The sequence below is a fragment of the Salvelinus fontinalis genome, chromosome 4 (assembly GCF_029448725.1).
Source record: "Salvelinus fontinalis isolate EN_2023a chromosome 4, ASM2944872v1, whole genome shotgun sequence".
NCBI classification, from domain to species: Eukaryota; Metazoa; Chordata; class Actinopteri; order Salmoniformes; family Salmonidae; genus Salvelinus; species Salvelinus fontinalis.
In genome coordinates this window covers 41,479,303-41,505,093 of record NC_074668.1, presented here as the reverse complement: position 1 = coordinate 41,505,093, position 25,791 = coordinate 41,479,303, and the positions used below count along the sequence as shown (strand labels likewise).

Sequence of the window (25,791 nt, the reverse complement as noted above, 5' to 3'; positions counted from 1 at the left end):
ATGTTAGGCTGATTGTATTTGTGTGTGTTGTCTCTCCAGGCCATGGGTGTTTATCTGTACGGGGAGCTGATGGTTCAAGAGGACTCTAGGCAACAGGCGCTGGCCAGGCGCTGCCTCTCATTGGTCCAGAACGAAATGGACCAATCAGCTCGCAGAGTGGTAGAGGAGATGGTCCTATGAGGTGGCACACAAAAAGGTACTGACCCCCCCCAGCTGTGCCGTCTCATAATCATAGGTACCATTTGTTTCTGAACATGATTATGTTAAAAGTGATAATGGTCCCTTGTTGATTATGCCCTGGTTAAAGTGGGATCATATTGCTCTGAAACTATTTTGTATTATCGCTAGCCTCAGTATAGTAGATAGTGGGCAGACATATACGTCCTCTTCAGTGCTATGTTTTCTCTAGCTCCTCTGCCACGTTTAGATGGGTGTACTGGGTCTTGTTTCGGAGTGCTACTGTAAAAGCACTCTTTGGGGTGTAGTGACTTGGCCACCTCTCTCACACATTCCTCCTTGAGCTCTCTCTGTGTGTGTGTGTGTGTGTGTGTGTGTGTGTGTGTGTGTGTGTGTGTGTGTGTGTGTGTGTGTGAGAGAGAGAGAGAGGAGAGAGCTCAGAACGCTGCCTTTTCTGTGGTTTCTCAGGAGCGCCGTCAGGATGTGTTTGTCAGGGCAGGAATTTGGGAATGTGTTCCTCAAACAAACGGACAGTAGAGAAGGAGAGAGAGAGAGGACTGTGTTTCCAGTTAGCCCTGTGCAGCTTTTTACTGTGTTTACCCTGAAATTCCTCTGTGTGTGTGTGTGTGTTTGTAACTGCATTGTCACCCACTGGGAGGGAAGGCGGTGTCCGGCTTCTCATAACAGCAAGGGTTTTATTTGTTTCTTCCCTCCCATCGAGGAGAATAGAAGAGATTTATGATTCAGACCGAGAAGGAGTGAGGACTGGTCTCTTTAAAGGAGTACAGTAGGAACACTAGAACTTGTCCTAAGAAAGCACGGGCCATTCAGGCTACCTAGCCCACTTCAAGTCATGTCCAATCGATTGGAGTCCACCTGTGGTAAATTCAATTAAGTTTTAGAAACATCTCAAGGATGATCAATGGAAACAGGATGCACCTGAGCTCAATTTGGAGTCTCATAGCAAAGGGTCTGAATATGTAAATAAGGTATATGTTTTAATTTTTAATACATTTGTTTAAAAAAATCTAAAAACCTGTTTTTGCTTTGTCATTATGGGGTATTGTGTGTAGATTGGTGAGGAAAAAAACAATTTGATACATTTTAGAATAAGGCTGTAACGTAACAAAATGTGGGAAAAGTCAAGGGGTCTGAATACTTTCCGAATGCACTTTATATATGAGAAGGCGGTTCTTTTCGGAGGTGCTGCTAAATACTTGTCTAGATCAAGCAGAGACATACAGGCCTCACCACACAGATAGATAAATCCTTTATCAGGCCGTGGCCAAGCAAGAGCAAGACGTGAAGGGTGCTTTCAGCCACACAAACACAGAGGACAGCTTTATGTGTGTGCAGAGGGGAGGAGAAAGGTTTTCCAGGCGAGCGCTCTGTCTGTCTACTCTGACAAATCACTTTACACGCGCGCACGCACACTCTGCTGGGGCCACAGTCCGTCAGCCTCCTGTCACAGTGGCTCTCTGTCACTGTCCACAATAACATGTCTCCCTGTCCGTCAATGACAAGACGGCCAGTCCAAGCTTTCCTTCCTTCTCACCCTCTCTCTCTTTCCTTCTCTTCAGCCTGTACATGCCTGTGGAATACCGCCTGATCCGCTTACTAAGGGGCATATCGCCGGTGTAGCGGAGCGGAGCGAATGGTAGAGGAGGATAGGAGAGGGAGAGTGAGAGAGAGAACGCCACCGGTTTGGCCTTTCATGTCTAGGCTGTAATGGTTCCTGGTGTGATGACGCTGGGGGGGAAAAGGGAGAGACGGTGTGAGAGAAAGGGAGAGCGAGGATTGACAGGTCTCGCCTTTAATGTCAGGATTCTGAGGGTTCCTGGCACAACTGAGCTAGGGATAAAGAGAAGAAAAGAGAGAGAATGGGAGGAAAGAGAGAGAGAGTATCCTGGTCTTTCATGTCTGCTCTGGGAGGGTTCCTGGCGTGCTGATTTGTGACTTAAGATAAAATCACATTGCCAGGGATTACCACCCAGGCCAGACCCTGCCGGCTGCCATGACAACCGGAGGCTCCACCGCTCAGCCGCTTGCAATAATAAAGTCAAATAAGACATGATGATCTGACAGGGTGTGTTTGTGTGGGTGATGATGAGAGGCCCCGTGTAGGGGAGAGGGGCAAACTTTTGGATCGTGTGTGTCTATGTGGGTGTCCATGTGCAGCCCTGTGCATTGTGTGTCTGTGTCCACCAGTCAGGCAGTGACCTCTCTCCCACCAGGTACAGAGCTTAGCTGATTGGTGAACAGTGATTGATCTCCTTTGTTCACAGTGGCTAAGTTCTGCACCTAAGGAGAGAATGACGCACAGAATCCGACAAAGAAAGAGAGAACAATGGAGAGAGGTGGAATGAGAGGATAAGTTGACACTATTTCCCTCCTCCCCCAATGTGTAAACCATATGAACAGTTTCGCATGCAAGATAAATTCCTGTCTCTGCATGTCTGAAGATACCCTACGCTGGAGTGGAGATGTACAGTAGGGAGTCAGTAGTGAGGGAGTGTGCGTGCTCCGTGGGAATTCAAACTTTGAGTCTCCTAAGTTTGATGTGCTGCAGTTACTAATAAGCCTAGCGTAATGCTCTCCTGCCCATTCGGTCCCCGTCGCTCTCGTCACCCTCTCTCTATTCTCTCTCCCCTCCCTTTTCTCAGTTTCTCTCGTCATCCTCTCTATTTTCTCTCTCCTTCGTGAGCTCGCTCGCTCTCTCCGGGTGGACTGATGGTGATGGGGAGGGATGTGGGACACAGGAGACAGTGCTAATGAAAATGAGGAAGACAGGCATTGCTAATGCTGCTGCTCAGTGCTCAGTGAGCCACTTTGACAATGGGCCCTGGAGGACCGTCTTCTTCCACTTCCTTACCCTCCTCCTTTTCGTTGTCCTCTTATTTTCAAACTTCAGCAGCACTAACAGACATGTCCAAGTTCAATTCGGTACAGCAGTATCTATGGTGGATCTTTGCTATAAGTTTGCTATATTTGCTATAACTACCCGATCGCTCAACGCCATCTCATCTTTGAGCGTATGGAAACGGAAATAAATCTGTCGACGTTGAACTGTTGAACAAACTCAGACCGTAACTAATCAATGGCCCCGGAGTCAATCAAAGGCGCGTTTCCGCCAAGAGCATTGCACTTGACTTTAAAAAAAAAAAAAAAAAGGTGATTACGCATGAGCTGACATCGGCAAAATGTCAGGGAAATTGCCTTCAAAAAGCGCATTGTGGCCACTGCTTTGTGCTGCTCTGTAACGCACTTTTGATTGCATCCCGACCAATGGATCAGAATGAACATACTGGACTGGAAAGGTAATTGTGGTGTGGTCAGTGGCGGGATGGGAAGCAGTAGGAGAGCTGGTATAGCCCTATGGTCTTTTCTTTCTCTAACAAAATGGCCGCTGTAAGCGAGGACAGATGTGTGAATTAGAAATTAGGTCCATGTGGAGCCTGACTGGAAAATGCTATATTTAGGGCCTGTTACAAGAGTAATGACTATCAAAGGCTTCTAAAAGAGAGGAATTACCATCGGAGACGATATCTAAAGCCTGATTTATTACAGCCTAATGGAAGGGAAATGGGCTTGCACATCAAAGCACGATGAAAATGTATAGAAAAGACATTTTCACTCTAATGCCAGAAGTAAACCTACATTTGTTCACTTTAATATCCTAAGTAAACCTCACTTTTTTCTATTTTTATAAGCTTACTGTGAGGTGCCATATTCCTGGCGTGGGACTAACTGTTTTCCCAGCTAGGCTCCAGCACCTCTGACTTGCTATTGGTGTTTTAATATGGAGCTGAATGCATGAATGGAACTCTGAGCCATGTTAGAATTGCGGCCACCTGTTCTTACTTAACCGCTTTTAGTGAGATGTACTGTTGCATTGTGGTCGAATATAGGCCCTCAATTCATATTGGAAGACTGAAAGAGGCTTGCCTCCCAGAGATGCAGGCGTGTCTCAGCAACAAAGACCAAAGGCAACATTTCATTACAAAATGTTGAAGAAGAGAGCGAGGACTAGTCTAGGACTGTGCCTCCTGTGCCTACTGAGCTGATAACAGTACTACTGAATGACTGGCTCAGTTCAGCAGGAACAGGAGTCCAGCCCATACCAACACACGACCAGACAGACAGCCATCGGCATCATCCTCCAGCCCTGAAGAGCTACGCAACAACACACATGACTGATACCCCCAGCGGATGCATACCAAATGGCACCCTATTCTCTATTTAGTACACTACTTTTGACCAGAGCACATTCCCTATATACAGTGCATTCGGAAATGCAAAACACACAAAGCAAAAACAGGTTTAGATTTTTTTTCAAATTTATAAAAAAAATAAAAACAGAAATACCTTCTTTACATAAATATTCAGACCCTTTGCTATGAGACTGTGAAATTGAGCTCAGGTGCATCCTGTTTCCATTGATCATCCTTGAGATATTTCTACAACTTGATTGGAGTCCACTTGTGGTAAATTCAATTGATTGTAAATGATTTTGAAGGGCACACACCTGTCTATATAAGGTCCCACAGTTGACAGTGCATGTCAGAGCAAAAATTAAGCCATGAGGTCAAAGGAATTGCCCGTAGAGCCCCGAGACAGGATTGTGTCGAGGCACAGATCTGGGGAAGGGTGCCCAAAAAATGTCTGCAGCATTGAAGGTCCCCAAGAACACAGTGGCCTCCATCCTTCTTACATGAAAGAAGTTTGGAACCACCAAGACTCTTCCTAGAGCTGGCCACCTGGCCAAACTGAGCAATCGGAGGAGAAGTGCCTTGGTCAGAGAGGTGACAAAGAACCCCATGGTCACTCTGTCGTTCCTCTGTGGAGATGGTTGTCCTTCTGGAAGGTTCTCCTATCTTTGCAGCACTCCACTAATCAGGGCTTCATGATAGAGTGGCCAGACAGAAGCCACTACTCAGTAAAAGGCACATGACAGCAAGATTCTCTGATTTGATGAAACCAAGATTGAACTCTTTGGCCTGAATGCCAAGCATCACATCTTGAGGAAACCTGGCACCATCCCTACGGTGAAGCATGATGGTGGCAGCATCATGCTGTGGGGATGTTTTTCAGTGGCAGGGACTGTGAGACTAGTCAGGATTGAGGGAAAGATGAACGGAGCAAAGTACAGAGAGATCCTTGATGAAAACTTGCTCCAGAGCGCTGGACCTCCGACTGGGGCGAAGGTTCACCTTCCAACAGGACAACGACCCTAAGCACACAACCAAAATTTAATCAATTTTAGAATAAGGCTGTAACATAACAAAATGTGTAAAAAGTGAATAGTTTCGGAATGCACTAAAGTGTGCTATGCCTATGGGTCCTAGTCAAAAGTAGTGCACTATACAGGGAAAAGGGTTTAATTTGGGAAGCAAAATACTCCCATGACTGTATTATGAACTGTACACCAGCTGTTATTGTCTGTTCTCATAGCAGCTCTCTTTTCTCCCACTGTTCTCTTTTATAGGCTGCCCAGCTGCCCGCCTTGGGACATGGAAGGGAGAGGAAACACTGAGAAAGTAATGCTCTCATTACTTCCCCTCCAGACAGGAAGACCAAACACCAACCTGTTTTCTTTCCTGCATGATCAATGAAGTTAAAGCACTGTACTGTATATACTAATAGTAATAGGTGATGTGTAGATAGGTGATGTGTAGATAGGTTGCGTTCTAAATGGCACCCTATTTCCTATATAGTGCACTACTTTTGACCAGTGCCCTATTAGCCCTTTGACTTTGGGCAAAAGTAGTACACTATAATGGGAATATGGTGTCATTTGGGACACCCATAGTTATGTTCTCCAGAATTCTCAAAAATATAGGAATCGGAAAATAAAGACTATTCTCATGGTATTTTTATAAATTTAATAATGCCTCTTTACTGAACTTTCTGATTTAGCCTCAGTTTCAATTCTCCTCATTAGGAAATGCGACTGAGAATGAGATTTGGGTCTTGGAGGTGTCCTTTGATGTGGAGATTTGGGTCTTGGAGGTGTGCTTTGATGTGAGTGTTTCTTGTGTGTTCGAACGTGGGATCGTTTGTACATTCATTCTGCAAAAAAACAGTACAGCTACAGTCACTCACCCTTCTCACCCACCCTTTGAAACAGTCTAACCAGGTCTTGTGTCTGGAAGCCACCTGCAGATTCCTACTACAGCTATGACAATCAGTTTGTATTACTAATAGTATGGATTGGGATTATGGTTTATTTTTTAGCTAGCTATCTACATTACATGACCCATCAAGTTAGCCAGGTGTGTCTGGCGGTGATTACGGCCATCTACTGTATTTCATGAACATGTCTAGACAATAGTGACCCATCCCCTTAGCTGGATGTGGCTGGGGAGTGGTTATAGCATGACCCATCCAATTTAAACAAGTGTGTCTGGGTAAGCATCATCTAATGATTAGCGAATATTTTTATCTGGACACTGTCTGTTTTTTGATATTGCTACGAATCGAATATGTAAGTAAACATTTCACTGTACCATTTACACCTTTGTATCCTGTGCATGTGACAAATAAACATTGATTTTATTTGATATAGTGTTTTTACCAGAGAAGGTAATGTGAAGAACAACATTACCTGCACCAAAGTCATGTTAGGATATAGGACAAGGACGAGATAGTGTATTTTTACCTGGATTTTTCCTTATTGTAGGCTACTACTTTCACCACTTTTAGTCTTGAAATCTTTGGTTGTTTACCACACTAGCTTACTCACTCTGTTTAGCACATGGCCTAACATGTGAATTCACTAAGAGATGGGTGGGGCAAAGGCTTAAGAGGGTCTGAACAATGTTTAATAGCAGTATACAAAAAAATAGCGCTCCATTAGGTGCACCAAAACATTGAAGGGCTATTTTCTCAAAAGTGGGGTTACATGTTTTTTCAACTTTCAAAGCATAATTACTTTCCCATTGTTCCTCAACTGCAGTGTACTATATACAATTTTGTAGCTCTGAGTCTCTACTTTTATTCAATGTAAAAAATAAAAAATAATTTAAAATCGAATTTTGCTACATACACTACATGACCAAAAGTATGTGGACACCTGTTCGTCGAACATCTCATTACAAAATAATGGGCATTAATATGGAGTTGGTCCACCCTTTGCTTCTATAACAGCCTCCACTCATCTGGGAAGGCTTTCCACTAGAAATTGGAACACTGAGGTCAAGCACTGATGTTGGCCGATTAGGCCTGGCTTTTCAATTCCTCCCAAAGGTGTTCGATGGGGGTTGAGGTCAGGGCTCTGTGCAGGTCAGTCAAGTTCTTCCCCACTGATCTCAACAAACCATATCTGTATGAACCTCGCTTTGTGCACGGGGCATTGTCATGCTGAAACAGGAAAGGGCCTTCCCAAAACTGTTTCCACAAAGTTGGAAGCACAGAATCACTGGATCTAAGGGGTCTAGCCCGAACCAATTTTAGCTATGGAGATTGCATGGCTGTGTGCTCAATTTTATATAACTGTCAGCAATGGGTGTGGCTGAATCCACTAATTTGAAGGTCTGGCCACATACCTTTGTATATATAGTGTAAGACGGAATCGAGGCGGTCGGTCACAATATTGCACATATTTTAGTTGTCTTATTAAATACTTTCAATATTTATAAATTTCTGCAATGTATAGTTGTTTGAGGTTAAGTCATTTAAATTTGGAGCTATTGACATTTTAAAATATTGTCCCATGTACATTTTGTAATTTACTGAATGTCTCTAACTAGTCCCATAGGGATGTCGAATGTCAAACCAAACTGACCATGGGCATCATAATCACATGGGCATCATTATAATCACATGGGCATTATAATCACATGGGCATCATAATCACATGGGCATCAATCACATGGGCATTATAATCACATGGGCATCATTATAATCAGATCGCGTGCAGCTGAGTTCCAAATTGATGATGACTTCGGTGATGCCAGCTGTGGGCGGGATTAAAATACACCCAAGGAAAATTCTTACGGTATTTCCGTGACATACCATTTTTTCCTAATTATCTAGCAAATCTCAGTTTTGGACGAGACTGACTTTATGACCAAAATTATCCTATTTACACTTTGTAGTCAATTTTGACACTAGAATAAATGTTTCTGATTAATATCGGTGCCACGTAACCAGGTGAAGCTGGTTGAGAGAACGCCAAGAGTGTGCAAAGCTGTCATCAAGGCAAAGGGTGGCTAATTTGAAGAATCTCAAATATAAAATATATTTTGATTTGTATAACACTTTTTTGGTTACTACATGATTCCATATGTGTTATTTCATAGTTTTGATGTCTTCACTATTATTCTACAATGTAGAACATTTTGAAAATAAAGAAAAACCCTTGAATTTTGTAAGGTGTGTCCAAACCTTTGACTGGTACTGTACATATGATGTTATTGTTTTGTCCTACATGTGAGTCTGCTAATATACAGAATCAAAAAAACATGACTCAGATCAGGTTATAGACCATTACTCTGATTGTATTAACAAATTAGAAATATTTCCATATTCATAATGAGACTTGAAGGGTTGACGTCACATTTCTTTAGTATAGGTTTGTACCATACAATGCAGTATAGTTGGTGTAGAGACATTCTGTAGAGAAAAACATTGTGTCCATATCAGGTGTTGTTGCATGTCATTTCCCTTCTTCAAATCAACGGATGTTTCCCCATGTGTGTGTAATGAGAGGAATGTGTTCTGACTGGAAGGGTTAGGGCACGTTTTATGACTTGTTGCTCTTGCACAGCTAAGCGTGTGTCCTGATACGTGTGGGTGTCCAGTTGTGACTGTATGTCCTCCCACTGTCGTATCTGTAGCGTCTGTTTGTGCCTATCAGTGTCATAGCGTCTGGTTGGTGGAACAGCCTGGCACGGCTGTGTGTGTATCCCATCGCTGCCATTGTGGCTGTGTGTCTGTGTCGTGTCGTACCATGTGTGTGAGTGTGCCCCGAAGAGCCCTGGTCCTGAGCTTAACTCTGTCAGTGAGGCTGGAGGAGGCTCTCTCTCTGTTTAGTCGGAGCTCAACCGTGTCGAGAACGCACACTGCCTCACGGACCAGCCCTGACTGCTGCACCACCTGGAATACACACAATATACACAGGTATATTAGAGACAGAAAATTGTGTTCACATAACAGCGATGCCATCATGAGTATAGAGGGATGGGGAGAAAAAACAGGTTCTTTGCTCTGTCTGTCTGTCACACACACACACACTATTTGCTTCTGAGGTTTGATTCCCCTTCTAACGGTACCCTTTACAGAGCAGACCCTAACTAAAACGGGAGTATCAATGAACATGATTGTGGAAAATGAATGCTCAGTTTGTCGCATGCGGCATTGCGGTACCGCTAGCAGCATTTTAGCTACCTACTGTTATGCGCTAGCTGTGTCGTCCGTGTTCTATAAATGTGCAATGAGCATTAAAAGATGCATTTATATAAGGAATTGGCAACAATAAGCATCTAATCCAGGTAGGCCACTGGATTGCAACATCGTAACAAAGTGAACAGGCCATGTTGTTCAAACAGTTGGAGACGGACAGGAGAGTGTATTCATAACAGTTCAACTGTTCTACCTTGTTAGCAAGCAAATAGATCCAACTTGGCTAGACTTCTAAAGATTAGCTGGCTACTCCCTAGCACGTGGGCTTGTGCTTCAGAGATGGTTTATGAGACCTGTGTTCATTTTCTATCATTCCTCCTGCTAGAAGAAGTTGGTCATTATTAGCGGATGTGCATGGTTCTGGTTAAATTTGTTACAAAAAAAGGCATTTTTATAGACAGACTTGAAAGTCAGATCAGTAATTATTGCAAAAAAAAGCAGGTTAAACTATTTTGATGAAATAATTCAATTATTTGTCCTGTTACTCCGGACTCTTTGAAACGCACGATCTTGACCTTTAATTATGCAACCATGCTTATTTAGAGAAAATCGTTTAAAAATATTTAGATATACAATGAGTGTACAAAAACATTAAGAACACTTGCTCTTTCCATGATATAGACTGACTAGGTGAATCAAGGTGAAAGCTATGATCCCTTATTGATGTTACTTGTTAAATCCACTTCAATCAGTGTAGACGAAGGGGGAGAGACACCTTAAATAAGGATGGTTTAAGCCTTAAATTATTGAGACATTGATAGTTGTTTGTGTGCTATTCAGAGGGTGAATGGGCAAGACAAAAGATTGAAGTGCCTTTGAACGGGGTATGGTAGTAGGTCCCAGGTGCACCGGTTTGTGTCAAGAACTGCAACGCTGCTGGGTTTTTAACGCTCAACAGTTTCCAGTGTGTAACAAGGACATCCAGCCAACTTGACACAACTGTGGGAAGCACTGACAAATGAAGTCTGTTCTGAGGGCAAAAGGCGGGTGCAACTCAATATTAGGAAGTTCTTCATGTTTTGTACACTCAGTGTATATCGTGATTTGCCCATGAGTTTGAAAGAAATCAAGACATGATTTTTAGGCCATATCGCCCAGCCTTGTGTGTGTGGTTTTGCGTGTGCGTGCATCAAGACGGGTAAAGTTGTGAGCTCACCATGCGGACTATCTCCCTGGCACCACTCAGGGGGTTGTGGGAGAAAACTGCAAAGTTGACCAGGAGGCTGACGACCAATAGCAAGTCCAGGGACGGCTGCTGGGGGACGGCTGACATCAGCCCGGCCAATGACTGCAGTTGGTCAGCAGGAAGGGGAGGAGCCGAGAGCAGGAAGAGTGACCTCAGGTGATCCCAGACTTCTCTGGCCGCCACCTGGAAACAGAAAGAAGGAACGGGAGGAAACTAGCTTCAGCTGGAAGCCTGTCATTTCCAAATGTCGTTTTCCACGACGACGGATAGGCGCAAAAGAATGTCTTCAGAGTCAACCAAAGGTTATGCCCTCTATAGACCTCAACTTCTCTCTGACCACAGTGTGTGTAGGTCCCTCAGGGTAGAGAGGAGACAGCCAGGAGACACAGGAGAGATGAAACCCAGGAATAGCCAGGCAGACGCACTCCGAGTGGGATCAATACCATATCAGCCTCCCTCACCCTTCTCCCTTTCTCCTCTCCCCTCTCTCCATGTCATTTTCCCTTCCTCTCTCCTTCTAACCCGGAGAAGCAATCTATTATTCATCCCTCAGTCCATTATTCATCTATCTATTGGCCAAGCTATTCTGAGACCAGCCATGACAGGTCAGTAAGGACAACGACATCTACACTGAGTAAACAACACATTTCCATGACATAGACCAGGTGAAAGATATGATACCTTATTGATGTCACTTGTTAAATCCACTTCAATCAGTGTAGATGAAGGGGAGGAGGTAGGTAAAAAATATATATTTTTAAGCATTACGACAAGGCAAAAGATTTAAGTGCCTTTGAACGGGGTATGGTAGTAGGTGCCAGGTGCACCAGTTTGTGTCAAGAATTGCAACACTGCTGAGTTTTTCCCGTGTGTATCAAGAATAGTCCACCACCCAAAGGACGTCCATCCAACTTGACACAACTGTGGACTCAACATGGCCCGGCATCCCTGTGGAACGCTTTCGACACCTTGTAGAGTCCATGCCCAGCAAATTAAGGCTGTTCTGAGGGCAAAAGGGGAGGGGGGTGCAACCTAATATTAGGAAGGTGTTCATAATGTTTGGTATACTCAGTGTATCGAGGGAGTTGACAACAGTAACCCCTTCCATCCAGCCAGTCAGTACATACCAGCTGCTGTGTCCGGTGGTGCCCCCTGTTGGTAGGGTGGTGATAGAAGGTGAGGAGCCACAGCAGGGGGCCACAGTCCTGGGGTCTGGCTGAGACCAGTAGCTGGCTGGCCACCTCCAACCAGTCAGCACACTGCACCAGCAGGAACCAGGCCTCAAACACTCCACACTGACCCCTGGAGGACGGGAGGACAACACACACACAGGGAATTAACCTAGCACCTAATCATCATCTGAGAGATGGCGGGAAGATAAAGGGCATGTTCTAGAACATGCAGAGAGAGAGAGAGAGGACAGAGAAAGATAGGGAAGAGAGTAAGACGATGAGATAATGAAGGGGGATCACTGGCTGGGTACGGTTGGTAATTTCGTATGGCGTTCCGGGAATAGAGCGGTCAAGATAATGGGCCAAGTTAAAAGCCGCAGCTGGAGCCACCATTGCTCTCTCAGTTCTCAGTGTTCCCTCTCTCTCTCTCATTCTTCCTCTCTCTCTCTGCTATTGATTTCTACCACTCTCTCTCTCATTCACTACAATCTTCCCCCTCTGCTCTCTAGCTAAGCTTTAGTACATTTGTGGAATCAGGAGTGAGTAGTGTGTTCTGATTCAGGGGATAACATACGAGATAGAACAATATGATACAGTTGAAGTCAGAAGTTTACATACACTTAGGTTGGAATCATTAAAACTAGTTTTTCAAATACTCCACAAATGTCTTGTTAACAAACTATAGTTTTGGGAAGTCGGTTAGGACATCTACTTTGTGCATGACACAAGTAACTGTTCTAACAATTGTTTACAGACAGATTATTTCACTTATAATTCACTGTATGAAAATTCCAATTCAGAAGTTTACATACATTAAGTTGACTGTGCCTTTAAACAGCTTGGAAAATTCCAGAAAATGATCTCATGGCTTTAGAAGCTTCTGACAGGCTAATTGACATAATTTGAGTCAATTGGAGGTGTACCTGTGGATGTATTTCAAGGCCTGCCTTCAAAACTCAGTGCCTCTTTGCTTGACATCATGGGAAAATCAAAAGAAAATCAGCCAAGACCTCAGAAAAAGAATTGTAGACCTCCACAAGTCTGGTTCATCCTTGGGAGCAATTTCCAAATGCCTGTAGGTACCACGTTCTTCTGTACAAAAAATATTATGCAAGTATAAACACCATGTGACCACGCAGCCATCATACCGCTCAGGAAGGAGACGCGTTCTGTCTCCTAGAGATGAAAGTACTTTGGTGCGAAGTGCAAATCAATCCCAGAACAGCAGCAAAGGACCTTGTGAAGATGCTGGAGGAAACAGGTACAAAAGTATCTATATCCACAGTAAAACGAGTCCTATATCGACATAACCTGAAAGGCCGCTCAGCAAGGAAGAAGCCACTGCTCCAAAACCGCCATATAAAAGCCAGACTACGGTTTGCAACTGCACATGGGGACAAAGATCATATTTTTTGGAGAAATCTCCTGATGAAACAAAAATAGAACTGTTTGGCCATAATGACCATCGTTATGTTTGGAGGAAAAAGGGGGAGGCTTGCAAGCCGAAGAACACCATCCCAACCATGAAGCACGGGGGTGGCAGCATCATGTTGTGGGGGTGTTTTGCTGCAGGAGGGACTGGTGCACTTCACAAAATTGATGGCTTCATGAGGATGGAAAAGTATGTGGATATATTGAAGCAACATCTCAAGACATCAGCCAGGAAGTTAAAGCTTGGTCGCAAATGGGTCTTCCAAATGGACAATGACCCCAAGGATACTTCCAAGGTTGTGGCAAAATGGCTTAAGGACAACAAAGTCAAGGTATTGGAGTGGCCATCACAAAGCCCTGACCTCAATCCTATAGAACTGAAAAAGCGTGTGCGAGCAAGGAGTCCTACAAACCTGACTCAGTTACACCAGCTCTGTCAGGAGGAATGGGCCAAAATTAACCCAACTTATTGTTGGAAGCTTGTGGAAGGCTACACGAAACGTTTGACCCAAGTTAAACAATTTAAAGGCAATGCTACCAAATACTAATTGAGTGTATGTAAACTTCTGACCCACTGGGGATGTGATGAAAGAAATAAAAGCTGAAATAAACCATTCTCTCCTCTATGATTCTGACATTTCACATTCTTAAAATAAAGAGGTGATCCTAACGGACCTAAGACAGGGAATTTTTACTAGGATTAAATGTCAGGAATTGTGAAAGTTTAAATGTATTTGGCTAAGGTGTATGTAAACTTCGACTTCAAATGTATATGGGGGAAAATATCATGTAAGCAGCAGCAGAGAGAGGAAATAGAGGTGAGGTGATGCTGGGAACCGCATCATTGGAGCTGAAGAGACATAGCTCATAAAACATGAACAACTCCCAGACACACAGATCATAATCAACTTGAAAAATGAAGTTCAAAGTTGTACAGTCTATTACATATTTATACTTGTTCATATTTATTGCTAGACTGACTGAACCAACTTCAGCACTCTGTGCCTGACTAATGAAAAGCCCAAGGTATTCCCCTCTCACCTGTTGCCTTCCTCTTCTTCCTCTGTGAGTCTCTGTAGTGATGCAGTGATCCAGGCCAGGTGTTCTGGCCACGCCTCCTGGGCCATTTCTGGGGGCGGGGGAAGGAGATGAGAGGGATGCATAACTCAAACCATGCATTGGTGTCAATTAGTCGCACGCAAATACTCAATCACTCACACAAGCAGGCAGGCAGGCAGGCACGCACACACGCACACACAGTGTGTAATGATTAACTGAGTGTTGGCTGGTAGCCAGCATGTTCCTAAACGGCAATGCTAGATGTCAATAAGCCATGCCTGCGGGGTACTTGGGTTTGGCCACACACTTAAACATACCTCAGAAACAAATAGATAGGTGCAGTGAAATGAGTTGCTTTGCGGTGAAATGAGTTGTTTTAGAGGGTCAGCCATAGTAGGTCGGCGCCCCTGGAGCAAATGATGTTAAGTGCCTCGCTCAATGCCTCGCTCAAGGGCAGATCGACAGATTTTTCACCGCGTTGGCTCGGGTATTCGAACCAGACCTTTCGGTTACTGGCCCTAACCGCTAGGCTACCTCACATCCTAGAACATTCAACATACTCATACAGGTATAGCCTAGACTACTCTGGCAGATTTGGATAAGTGTATCATTCCGTGATGAAACATTCCCCTACACAAATAGACCAATATCCAAGCGCAGTAGAGATTGATCTTGATCACTTTAAACATTACTGTGATGAAAGCAGATATATTGAGTAAAGGGTAACCGAGGATAAAGCTCAGTTACTGATATGGTCTTGTGAGTATTGATGATGGAGAGGAATAATGAAAATTAGTAACTACTTTACTTTTTTCAAAGTACTATATTAGGTATCCTAGTGGTTTAGAGCGTTGGGCCGGTAACCGAAAGGTCGCTGGTTTGAATCCCCAAGCGGAAATCTGCCGGTGTGCCTTTGAGCAAGGCACGTAGCCCAAATTGCTCCTGTAAGTCGCTATGGATAAGAGAGTCTGCTAAATTACTCAAATGTAAAAATGTTAATCACTTACTGATTTTAATGTAGCTGTTACACGGATGTTATAAGTAACCGTTATTGATTGGTGAGACACAGAAAGCCATTCATTCACTCAGAGGGTGAAATGATTACACATAAGAGATCCCACACGCATCCTACCTGAAGGATGGGTCAGCAGAGGGGCCAGTAAGCTCTGGGGTGTGTGTGGGAAGAAGGCCTTCAAGGACACACACTCCTGAAACAAGACGCGCGCACACACAGGTAAGAGGCAACAGACAAAGTTAACCAATAATACAATGCAGAACATTGTCAGAGCCCTCCAGTCGAGTTAGCAAGACAACAATGCAATACATCTAAAAATCCCAACTGTACATACCAACCTAAAGACTGTCAAATGAACGTTTTGAAAAAGAGCAAGGCTTTCGCACTGCTAGAACAGAAAGAGGACAATAAAGAATGTGTGTCCTAGAGAACTGACTACACTGTAGATCGTATGGATGGAGGTCCCCTATAGCTGGGCCTGAAGGTGTGGCTGGCTGTACAGTTCAAATAGGGGTGAGCTCTATCTCATGATTTGTAGAAGCTAAGGGATAAGGGTGTGTGTGTGTGTGTGTGTGTGTGTGTGTGTGTGTGTGTGTGTGTGTGTGTGTGTGTGTGTGTGTGTGTGTGTGTGTGTGTGTGTGTGTGTGTGTGTGTGTTTGGTGGTGCAGTATGGGGTGGTATGTATATTGATGTGTTATTGAGAGTTGAGATGGAGGTCATATTTTCAGGTAACACACCCTATAGTCGTGGTTGTAGTCTAGGCTACCTATGACTTGTGCCTGCTTAGGACCACAGAAACAGAACCCCTAGAATGGGTAGCCCAATTCAAGTCAATGATGCCATAATGGGTGGACTGGCGTCCATTTTGAGTGCACCCATGACTTTACCAGTCAAATTGCCTAGAGGTTCCAAGGCCATTCTATGAATTATATTTCTATGTTTAGGAGCCTCCATACCTGAGGCTGCAGGGCTGCCAGTTCCCTGAGGAAGCAGAGGGTGAAGGTGTGGATAAGAGAGAGCAGAGTCTGGTTCCCCTCCACCTGCACCAGCATGGACCTACACAGAGCAGAGCAGGACAATTAGCCTTTACCAGGAAACTAGGCTTATGACGCACGTCACTACTTCACAGTAGAGGCATTTGAACATAAACATTTATTTTTGATCAAAATGCATTTTCTGGCAGAAATGCCTTCTGGAAGAAAAAGAAACGCACACCTATTTAGGCGAGGTGCTGGCTAGCGGAGTAGAAAACTTGAAAATAAAGGAGAGCCGCACACTCTAGGAGCTCAGATGCAAAAATGTAATATCCAACGTTTCAACAGCAAAGCTGTCTTCATCAGGGTATATCAGAAATGCCTTCTGGAACATGTGAACATGTGCCTTAATAACAAACTTGTATTCCATCCGTAAATACAAATAGAATTGTTAAATTACGAGCCTAGTTGGTTTAGCCATGGAAAAAGTCAGGAACCTTCCCGCTAGCCATGATTGGCTGAGATAATGGATAGGCTGGACATGCCAGGAGATGTTTTGTATTGGTCTACCATGTAGCATGCTTCTGTCTATAACGTGAGTTGCTCAGTATATGTTGATAGTCCTTTCTACCGCTCTGTTTTAGAAAGATATAACGTTAGCCATCGAGAACTACAAAAGTTTTACTACTTTTCTCAACGACATTGATTCCTTGAATTTAGCAGCACTTTCGACAGAAAAAAAGTGACGGGCTACTTTCTGCACACGCCACAGTCAGTGTGAACCGGAGTGACTTGACACAACTCTGGCAGAACAAGATGTCGCTACGAACAAATGTTAAATGGTTCCAGTCTGCCGTAAAGCGTTCATCCATGTATACGGCTAAGAGTCTAGCTACATTTTCAAATATTATACGTTTCTAATTTAGTCAGAAAGTCATTTTCATTGCAAGTTAACGTGTACTACTAGCTAGCTAGCAAACGTTAGCTTGCTGGCTCGCTAGCTAACGTTATGTGTATGATCTGTGTAGTAATATTGTTTGAATCAGAAATCGATTTGCATTGATAATTATAGACTAATGTTAGATAGCTAACATTGAGCCTAGTTGGTTAGCTTTAGCTACCTGCAAATTCATACTACAGCTATGACAACGTTTGTATTGGTAGTAGTATGAGTTAGGATGATTCCAGTTCTTTGTTTAGCTAGCTAGCTACATGTCTTAACAGAAGACTCCACTTCTCCAGATGATTACATGACCCATCAAGTCCAGGTGTGTCTGGTGGTGACTACGGCCATCTATTGTATTTCATAAACATGTCTAGACAATAGTGACCCATCCACTTAGCTAGATGTGGCTGGGGAGGGTTACAGCTCTCCAGTAGGTGTCTCAAAACATTCAAGGGCCATTTTCTCAAAAGTGGGGTTACAAGTTGATCAACTTTCAAAGCATAATTACTTTCCCATTGTTCCTCAACTGCAGTGTACTTTATACCATTTTGTAGCTCTGAGTCTCTACTTTTATCCAATGTATAAAAAAAAAAATCTAAAATCGGGGCGGTCGGTCACATATACACATCAGTGAGTAATCAAATTGTTTACAGTAGGAATATTGTATATCTACTTTATTCACTTGTGTGAATGAAGCGTCCCAATGGCTCACCTGACGATGTCGTTCACTATTAAGAATATGGAGCTGTGCTGGGAGCAGGCTTTAGGCTGAAACACATACAAACACAAACATGGTTACATATCAGGAGTCGCCTGTATGGATCAATTCATCTCTTACACCACTTGGTGTCACTGTTGCGCCGTCTACCCTCATCAAAATGACACTTCCCCATTTTCATACGCTGTTCCTTACCATTAGTTTACCAATATACGTCTCTCTCTCTCCCTCTCTCTCTCTTTTCTCGCCATCTCCTAATGCAGTGCGCCATCATCTGTTTTCGATTTAACACGTTTTAAAAATGCCCCGGCGAAAACATTCAACAGCTGCACTGTACATGCGTGCCTCTCTCTCTCCTCGCGTCCTCTCCATGCATCTTTTACCCCCAGAACAACCTTAATTATGCTCCCTACAATCCCTTGATTGGGCTAGAAGGCAGTAAAAACATGCCACCTTCTGTTCCTCTCATAGCAATAACCCTTCATATAGGAAGACCACATGTCTCTCCTGGGCTTTGATCCTATATGAGAGAGGGAGGGAAGGAGGGAGAAAGAAAGAGAGCGAGATAATCTGTGGGAAAATGCTGATTGCCTATTTCAAACTACCTGCAGAACTTCGTCGACCCATCCCAACGCCAACCACCATCACTCCAACCTCCATCTCACCCCCCACCCCTGGGCTCTGGTCAAAAGCAGTGTACTACATAGGGAATAGGGTACCATTTGGGACACAAAGGTTGTAAGGTAAAAGGTTGGCGAGGCCAATGCTAGAGACAGCCTAACTGATGCTCTGCTCCAACCCTGGAAGCAGAGAGGCAAGAGTAGTGACACTGCCCTAGCCACTGATCTACGGTCAGTTTTACCTCCCATTCCACCAATGGTTGATGAAGATTTAGAGAGGATGAGCTGATCCTAGAACTGTGTCTAAACTTGTAGCAGATACTGAATGGGAAGTGGTCTTTGTAAAAGTAACTAGCCCCCTCTAGTGTTCATATTATGTCATTGCATCATCCTACCAAAGACCTACTCAATACACTGGACTTCCCATCCTCGGACTCCCATCATCAATCGTGATACATATTTCTCATGCAGTACGTCGCCTCTCCACTGCGCTCAGTTTAACAAATGAGAGATCAAATACGACAATCCTGGAGCCATATAAAAGGTGTGTGTGAGTGTGCGTATGTGTGTGTGATTGAAGGATGATGGTTTCCCATAGTGAAAACAGATGCGTTTCTAGCGTCCTCCTCCATACCTTCCACTAACACATTAAGGAGGTTCAATTACAGCACGCACCAAACATCCTGTTGTTGGCAGCCCAGCCGGGCCCAGGAAGGCCTTGTGCATTGTTATTGGGGGAGGAAGAGGGAGAAAGAGCTCAAACAAGAATGTGCTACAAATTTTTATTTACCATTTTTGATTGCAGTTTAAACAACTGAGGGAGAGAGGCGAGCCAGTCAGCTCCTACGGCTTTCATACACACACACGTACAAACAAACACGTGGGCGCACGGGCACACACACACACACACACACGGAAACACACACACACACGGGACACGCACAACCTCTACATGTCTCCATGATCCAAACAAACAGAAAGGCTAAGTTAAAACACAACCTAAGCCTCCCTCGCTGTTAACGAGTTATGACAGACGCAGCCAACCAGATGCACTCGAACAAACAAAGTCGAAGACGCGTGTGTGTGTGTGTAAAACGACAACGTGATAACGACAGGCCAATCAGCAGACGGATGAGGTAGAGTAAATAAACAGATCGAGGCAGGATGAAGAGCGAGATGGAGTGAGGGATGGGCGAAGGAGTAGTTTGTGTAAATAAACACACACACAATGCAGAGAGAGAATTGTTTACAGAAGTCCCCTCTCTCCAACATACCTGATGAGCAGCTTAGATTTAACTCCATATGAGAAGGGGGAGATGGAGAAAGCTGCAGGATTAAAGTACACCTATACTGTAGATGCTGTGCTTTTCTGCGTGTACACTGTAGGGCCCCAATCACTCTCCGTCTCGGTCGAGGTAGAAGTCGCCCCTGACCACAGATCACAGGAGGCTGCTGAGGGGAGAACGGCTCAGAATAATGGCCCGGAACCATGTGTTTGATATATTTGATACCATTCCACTCCAGCCATTACCCCGAGCCCGTTCTCCCCAATTAAGATTCCACCAACCTCCTGTGCCACAGATCTAGGATCATATTACTCTTCCCCTAATTCTCTACTTACCATTGGGGGGGGGGGGGGGGGGACAAATCTGACCCTGTATCATTGGTTAGAGGTAACTTCTGCCTACTCCAAAATACATACCAGTAGTGAGTGAGTGATGGTGTTCTCTAGGTTGTGCGGTATGGAGGCTGGGTTGGAGAGCACAGAGTCCAGTAGAGACACTACTGCCCCCTCTAGGCTGGCCAGGTTATGGCACCACAGAGACACCACTGCCTGGGCCTCCAGAGACACACACTTTCTGCAACACACACATTCACACTGAAGGTCAGTGAGTTGTCAGTCAACAAGATGTACTGAATGAAGCAGTGTGGTTGGCCCGGTGGTGACACTCCTTCAAGCCTCAGGGAGTGTGACATCGCGGCATGATTAGTATCGGATATCCCAGACCTTGGAGCAACGTAAGCTAGGCAACGGCAGAAGGTCTGGGGGAGAATGTCTGAGCTTCTCTCTGACATTTTGAAAGGGGAAAAACATTTGTTCCCAGGAGGTTCATCTTCAGACAGAACTCTCCCAACAAGTTTGGGTAGGCGGGGCATAAAACGCAGGCGGGAATTGTGCTCATGGTCAGCTAGGCAAACAAGCGCATACGGCAGTGACGTTACCGGTGACGCGCTCCCCATTTCCGACTCGTCCTCTCTGCCTCAACTGACGCCGGAACTTCTACAGAGGTGTAAGCTGGAGCATTGGTACATTGCCCGGAAGCAACCAGTTTGTCTAGAGAGACTACTGCATGATGGGGTTGTGTTCACTAGCATTCTTGTTTTCCACACTTCCAGCTCTCTGGTTCCTTCAGAGCTCCAAACACTGCGGGGTTAAGCCGCTGGAGAATGTTTTCACACCCTACGTCCTTACCTGGAGTAGGCGGAGCTTACAGCATCCAGGAAGTCCTGGCTGAGGGCTGCCTTATCGCAGGTCACCGGCCGCTGCAGCAACGCACCAATGAGAGGAGCAGTCTCAGGACATGTGACCAGGGGGACACATGCCACTGATGCAGCAAGAACGCTGTCACACGAACACCTGGGGGAAATGAGGTGATATCAGGGGAACAGAACCGAGCTAGAGTTGGGACAGTGCAGGTGGTGGAGAGTAAGAGGAACAGACGCAGTACCTCGGGTTACGGTCAGCCAAACTGCTGCAGCTCTCCCCAACCTCCTCCACTAGCAACCACACCATCTGACCAGCCAGAAGGACAAGTTACAGTACATACATACATACATACATACATACATACATACATACATACATACATAGACACATATGCGGGAGCACTTACAACACAGTTATGTAAATAAATATTATGGAATATGACCTTTTAAATAAGATCCTTCATTAAATGTGCGAGAACATCAACAAACATTCATACCTTTCTTAGAACCTTTAGATTGTATTCCTTTGGTGGCAGGCCCATATGTTTCACTAACATATGTGTTGTACTGTCCTCTTCTTCTGTAGCAAGCTGACATAACAAATTCTGTGAGGAAAGAGAATGTTCAGTAGGCTTCCACATGAAAAAAATACTATAGTATACTATGGTATACATTCTTAAGTATTCACTGTCGTTTTTTAATCGACTTTACTGTAGTATTCACTGTAGTGTACTGTATACTGTAGTATTTAGTTAATTGTAGTATAAATACTGTAGTAAAATAAAACTATTATATACTAAATGTTCCATAATATAGGTAGGTAGGACAGGGGTCTGAATGGATAGTTCAGAGCTTCTGCTCTGAACTATAACCTGTAGGGAAAACAATATGGTCTATACTCGGCATTTAGGTTTCTCACTTATGGCACAAACTGCGATATGGGGAGGGGAATGGGCAGGATACACGCTGATTAAATACTGTAGAATTTACTGTAGTTAAAAAAGTGTAGTGTTTTTGCGGATAATACTTTAGTATTTACTATAGTATTTTGCAGTATACTACAACATTCTTTACTACACATGATCAAGGGATACTACAGTGGGTAGTATAGCATTCTACAGTATACTTCAGTTAATTCTATAGTAAGTACTGTAGTATTCTATAGTAAACTGTAGTATTTTTTTCATGTGGGCTAACGATACATTTGACAGTATAAATGACTAACCTGATATAGTGTTTGTGTGTGTGTCTACAACTTCAAAGCTAATGAGTACATAGCATGATCATATGGTATCATATCATACCAACCACATGTGGACAAGAAAGGCATTCCAGTGGTTACATGAGAGCGCATGTATGGACAACATATGAGCCACTTCAGAAACGAACATTCTTCTACGGGGGCCCTGGTTTTAACAAGCATATTTCAGAGGGGGTCTCCTATACACCAATAAACCAAACATTTAGAAATCAGTCACAGCATGAAAAATAATCTCATAACTAACACTGGCCCTTATCCTCCATTCTAGGTCCTACCTAGTCCTCACTGGACAACACAGGAAAACAACACCTGGGGCCCGTTCAGTAGGCACCAAACAGGAGAAAATACATTGAAACAGAACAAGTAGCCTAGGGTAGGGCTAGTGTTAGTTATGAGATTATTTTTCACTCTGTGACTCTGATTATGTGTGTGTCTTGAGTTGTGTCTCAAACACACGTTACAAGTTTGACTTAGCCATCATGCCACAGCCTCATAGTAACACGGTAGAGCCCCCCCACAGTAGTCTTCCTCTAACGCTGGGTAAAAATGTATCAAGCGTCTCAGAGTAGGAGTGCTGATTTAGGATCAGTTTTGTCATTTAAATCACAATGAATAAGACAACATGGAGAGGGGGGCACCTGATCCTAGAGGCTTGATACATACGGCCCTTTGTCAACTGTACAGTGTGAGGCAGTCTGTGCTGATGCACTGATCTAATGCTAAGCCCTCTCAGATGTGGTAGTGCTGGAAGGGTAAGCCCTAAGTCCAGGCCTCGGTTAGGGTGCTGCTAAAGCCAATACGCTGGTGGTGGTGGTGGTGGTGTGGAGGTCACACTTTCCTCCTTCAACTTTGACCTTTTCACCTGACAACAATAACTGAGTGAACATTCTGCAGCTATTCACTTTGATCACAGCTACTATACAGTACATCCTCTATACAGTACATCCTCATGACTGGAGCCTTGAATTCATTCAAAAGTACAAAAGAGCAAGATGAAACACTATGGATAGAGGACTACTGGTGAGTAGCAACTGTATATTAGTAGAAAAGTGTGTGTGCATGTGTGTGTGTGTGTGTGTGTGTGTGTAGAAAAGACTGGAGATCAGAGACAAGATGTGGGACAAGAGAGGAAACAGAAGATGTGAGATGAAGGAGAGAGAGAGGAAGGGAAGGAGACTGGGGAAGGACTAAGAGCCCTGAAGAGAAAGGCAGCCAGTCAGTCAGTGGGCTCTGTGGTTTCACACACATACAACCCAGGGCTGGGCAGTGTGGGTTAGTGGGGAGCGCAGAGGAATGGAATGGTGAAGGAGAGAAAGAGAGCGAGGGAAAAAAGGTTCCAGTCAGACTCTCGGATGTGGGACGATGAGGGAGAGGAACAAAATGGATGGATGGCAAATGTTTTGAGTTGTTATTTTTCTTGAAGTGTGTAGTTAAGCTGGTCTTGGGGGCACGGACGTACAGTTGGCGAACAGAAATCCCTCCATAAGTCTAAAATTAAGAAAGAAAAAACAGTGCAAGGACTTGGGATGGTTTTGATGGGCGATTCTTTGACTACTGCTAACAATTACAAAGTCATGATCGAGTTCTCCAAAACCCCTAAGAGACTGAAGTACTGCCTATGGTGAAATTGGTAGAGGATGAGCAGAAAGGGAGAGAAGGAGAGGAGAGAGAGGGAGAGAAATCAGATAGTGACAGTGATGTAGTGGTGTCTGGAGAAGTGAGAATACTCTAATTTTGCCCAACATTTTCCAAGCAGCCAGCCCGGGGAAGGAAAAGCGTCCTGTGTGAGAAAATCTATGAGAAACAGTGACATACACTCTAAAATTATAAATCACATATTGGTCTTTCACAAATCAGGCCAATCCAAGCGGTACTGTGCAAGTAGGCTAATAGTAGGCCAACTATTGAAATAGATAAATGAGTCAGAAATTCACCAGTTTCAGTTTTCGTTCTCAAATTCACACTTTGTTTTTACAGAAAAACAACAAAAAAATATGTTCCAAGTCCACAACAATGCTTAAACCACATCACGAGACCACTTTTGAGGTCTGGGGGAAGAAATCTAAAAATGTTAATTTTTTTGTGTAGTTACCCTTTAATTCAAGTGTGCAGGCACCTAGCACTGTTGTTTGGTTTGCATTATTTCTGTAGTACATGAGATGGAGTTTGCAAAAAAAATGGCCACTAGATTGATGCAAATAATCATGATATCATTCTGACAGGTAGACAGTTTAATAGAGAAGGGTTTAGGGAAAGCCTTTCCATCTACCAGAAGACGAGTAGGCCTATCATTAGCATCGCTATATTCTGTTTGAAACATTTTACTTCATATTTTGAGGCATGTCTTACCTTGCTTCAAAGTAGTCTATAGCCAAAATCCCATAGAAGGGTGGAGGCAATTATTTTTGATAGACTTCCTCATATGTTCACTTGCTCTAGGCTATTGGTTTTCATTAAACTTTCTTCCATTGCCTATCAGCCAAAAGACATGATCCTCCTTGCATCTTTAAATCCCCCCTCTTTCTAATGGATATTTCCATCTCTGTCCATAAAACCGCTCCCATTTTAGAACAGTGTTTTCCCGCAAATTACATTTAGGCTCATTCACGCGTAAGCCTACCCCCGTGCGTACATTGCTGCGCCTAAAATGTGAAGAAATAATAGTTTATCAACATTTTAAGCTAAACATTCCGATCTGTTCCATCAGCCCTATTCAGTGATACGCTGTATACCTCCAATATCACTACTTTGATACGTATCGGTGGGGATTAAGCAGCGAGTATACTCAATTCCCACTGAAAAATAAGTGGGTATATGGCGTATACCTGCGTATACCCTCCCACTACACCGATGGATAGTGATGAAGAGAGAAGGAGATTAGCTGGACGGCAGGATATAGAGAGTAAGCTGAAGAAAGGATAGGGAGGAGGTGGTGAAATAGGCATGGAATAGTACTTTGTTGTCCAAATAGTTACTTTGTCCCTCTCATACTATATGTGACTCGTTTCAGGAAACTGGGCGTATGTTGCGCGTCACTACTTCACAGGAGACAATTGAACGTAAACTTTTCTTCTTTTTTTTAATAAAAAATTTGTTTTTTGGCAGAAATGCTTACTGGAACATGTGAACTTTCATGTGCTTAATAACAAACTTGTATGCCATCTGTAAATACGAATACAATTGTTAAATTACGAGCCTAGTTGATTTAGCCACAGAAAAAGACAACAACCATCCATAATTGGCTAAGATAATGAGTGGGCTGGACATGCCGAGAGATGAGTTTGGATTGACCTGCCATGTAGCATGCTTCTGTCTATAACATGAGCTGGTCAGTATGTGTAGG

The 25,791-nt window shown here is 43.9% G+C and overlaps 2 protein-coding genes across 7 annotated transcripts in view; one reads left to right on the top strand and one right to left on the bottom strand.

The window, feature by feature from the left end:
- Window positions 1-6,732, top strand: part of aopep (aminopeptidase O (putative)) — a 116,886-nt gene extending 110,154 nt beyond the window's left edge. For both annotated transcript variants that reach the window (XM_055920188.1, XM_055920190.1), the window contains 2 exons: window positions 40-196; window positions 5,663-6,732. In XM_055920188.1, coding sequence (XP_055776163.1) covers window positions 40-180 — 141 coding nt within the window. In that variant the 3' untranslated portion in view covers window positions 181-196; window positions 5,663-6,732. The remainder of the gene's footprint in view (window positions 1-39; window positions 197-5,662) is intronic.
- Window positions 194-25,791, bottom strand: part of fancc (FA complementation group C) — a 51,275-nt gene continuing 25,677 nt past the window's right edge. For 3 of the 5 annotated variants that reach the window (XM_055920191.1, XM_055920192.1, XM_055920193.1), the window contains 11 exons: window positions 21,685-21,792; window positions 21,430-21,494; window positions 21,174-21,338; window positions 20,403-20,559; window positions 18,075-18,130; window positions 16,399-16,498; window positions 15,560-15,635; window positions 14,410-14,497; window positions 11,893-12,067; window positions 10,736-10,948; window positions 6,977-9,273 (listed from right to left, as the gene is read on the bottom strand). In XM_055920191.1, the coding sequence (XP_055776166.1) occupies window positions 9,037-9,273; window positions 10,736-10,948; window positions 11,893-12,067; window positions 14,410-14,497; window positions 15,560-15,635; window positions 16,399-16,498; window positions 18,075-18,130; window positions 20,403-20,559; window positions 21,174-21,338; window positions 21,430-21,494; window positions 21,685-21,792 (1,440 nt within the window). In that variant the 3' untranslated portion in view covers window positions 6,977-9,036. Of the gene's footprint in view, window positions 5,408-6,976; window positions 9,274-10,735; window positions 10,949-11,892; window positions 12,068-14,409; window positions 14,498-15,559; window positions 15,636-16,398; window positions 16,499-18,074; window positions 18,131-20,402; window positions 20,560-21,173; window positions 21,339-21,429; window positions 21,495-21,684; window positions 21,793-25,791 lie in introns of those variants that run through there. The other 2 variants (XM_055920195.1, XM_055920194.1) reach the window with 2 other exon arrangements.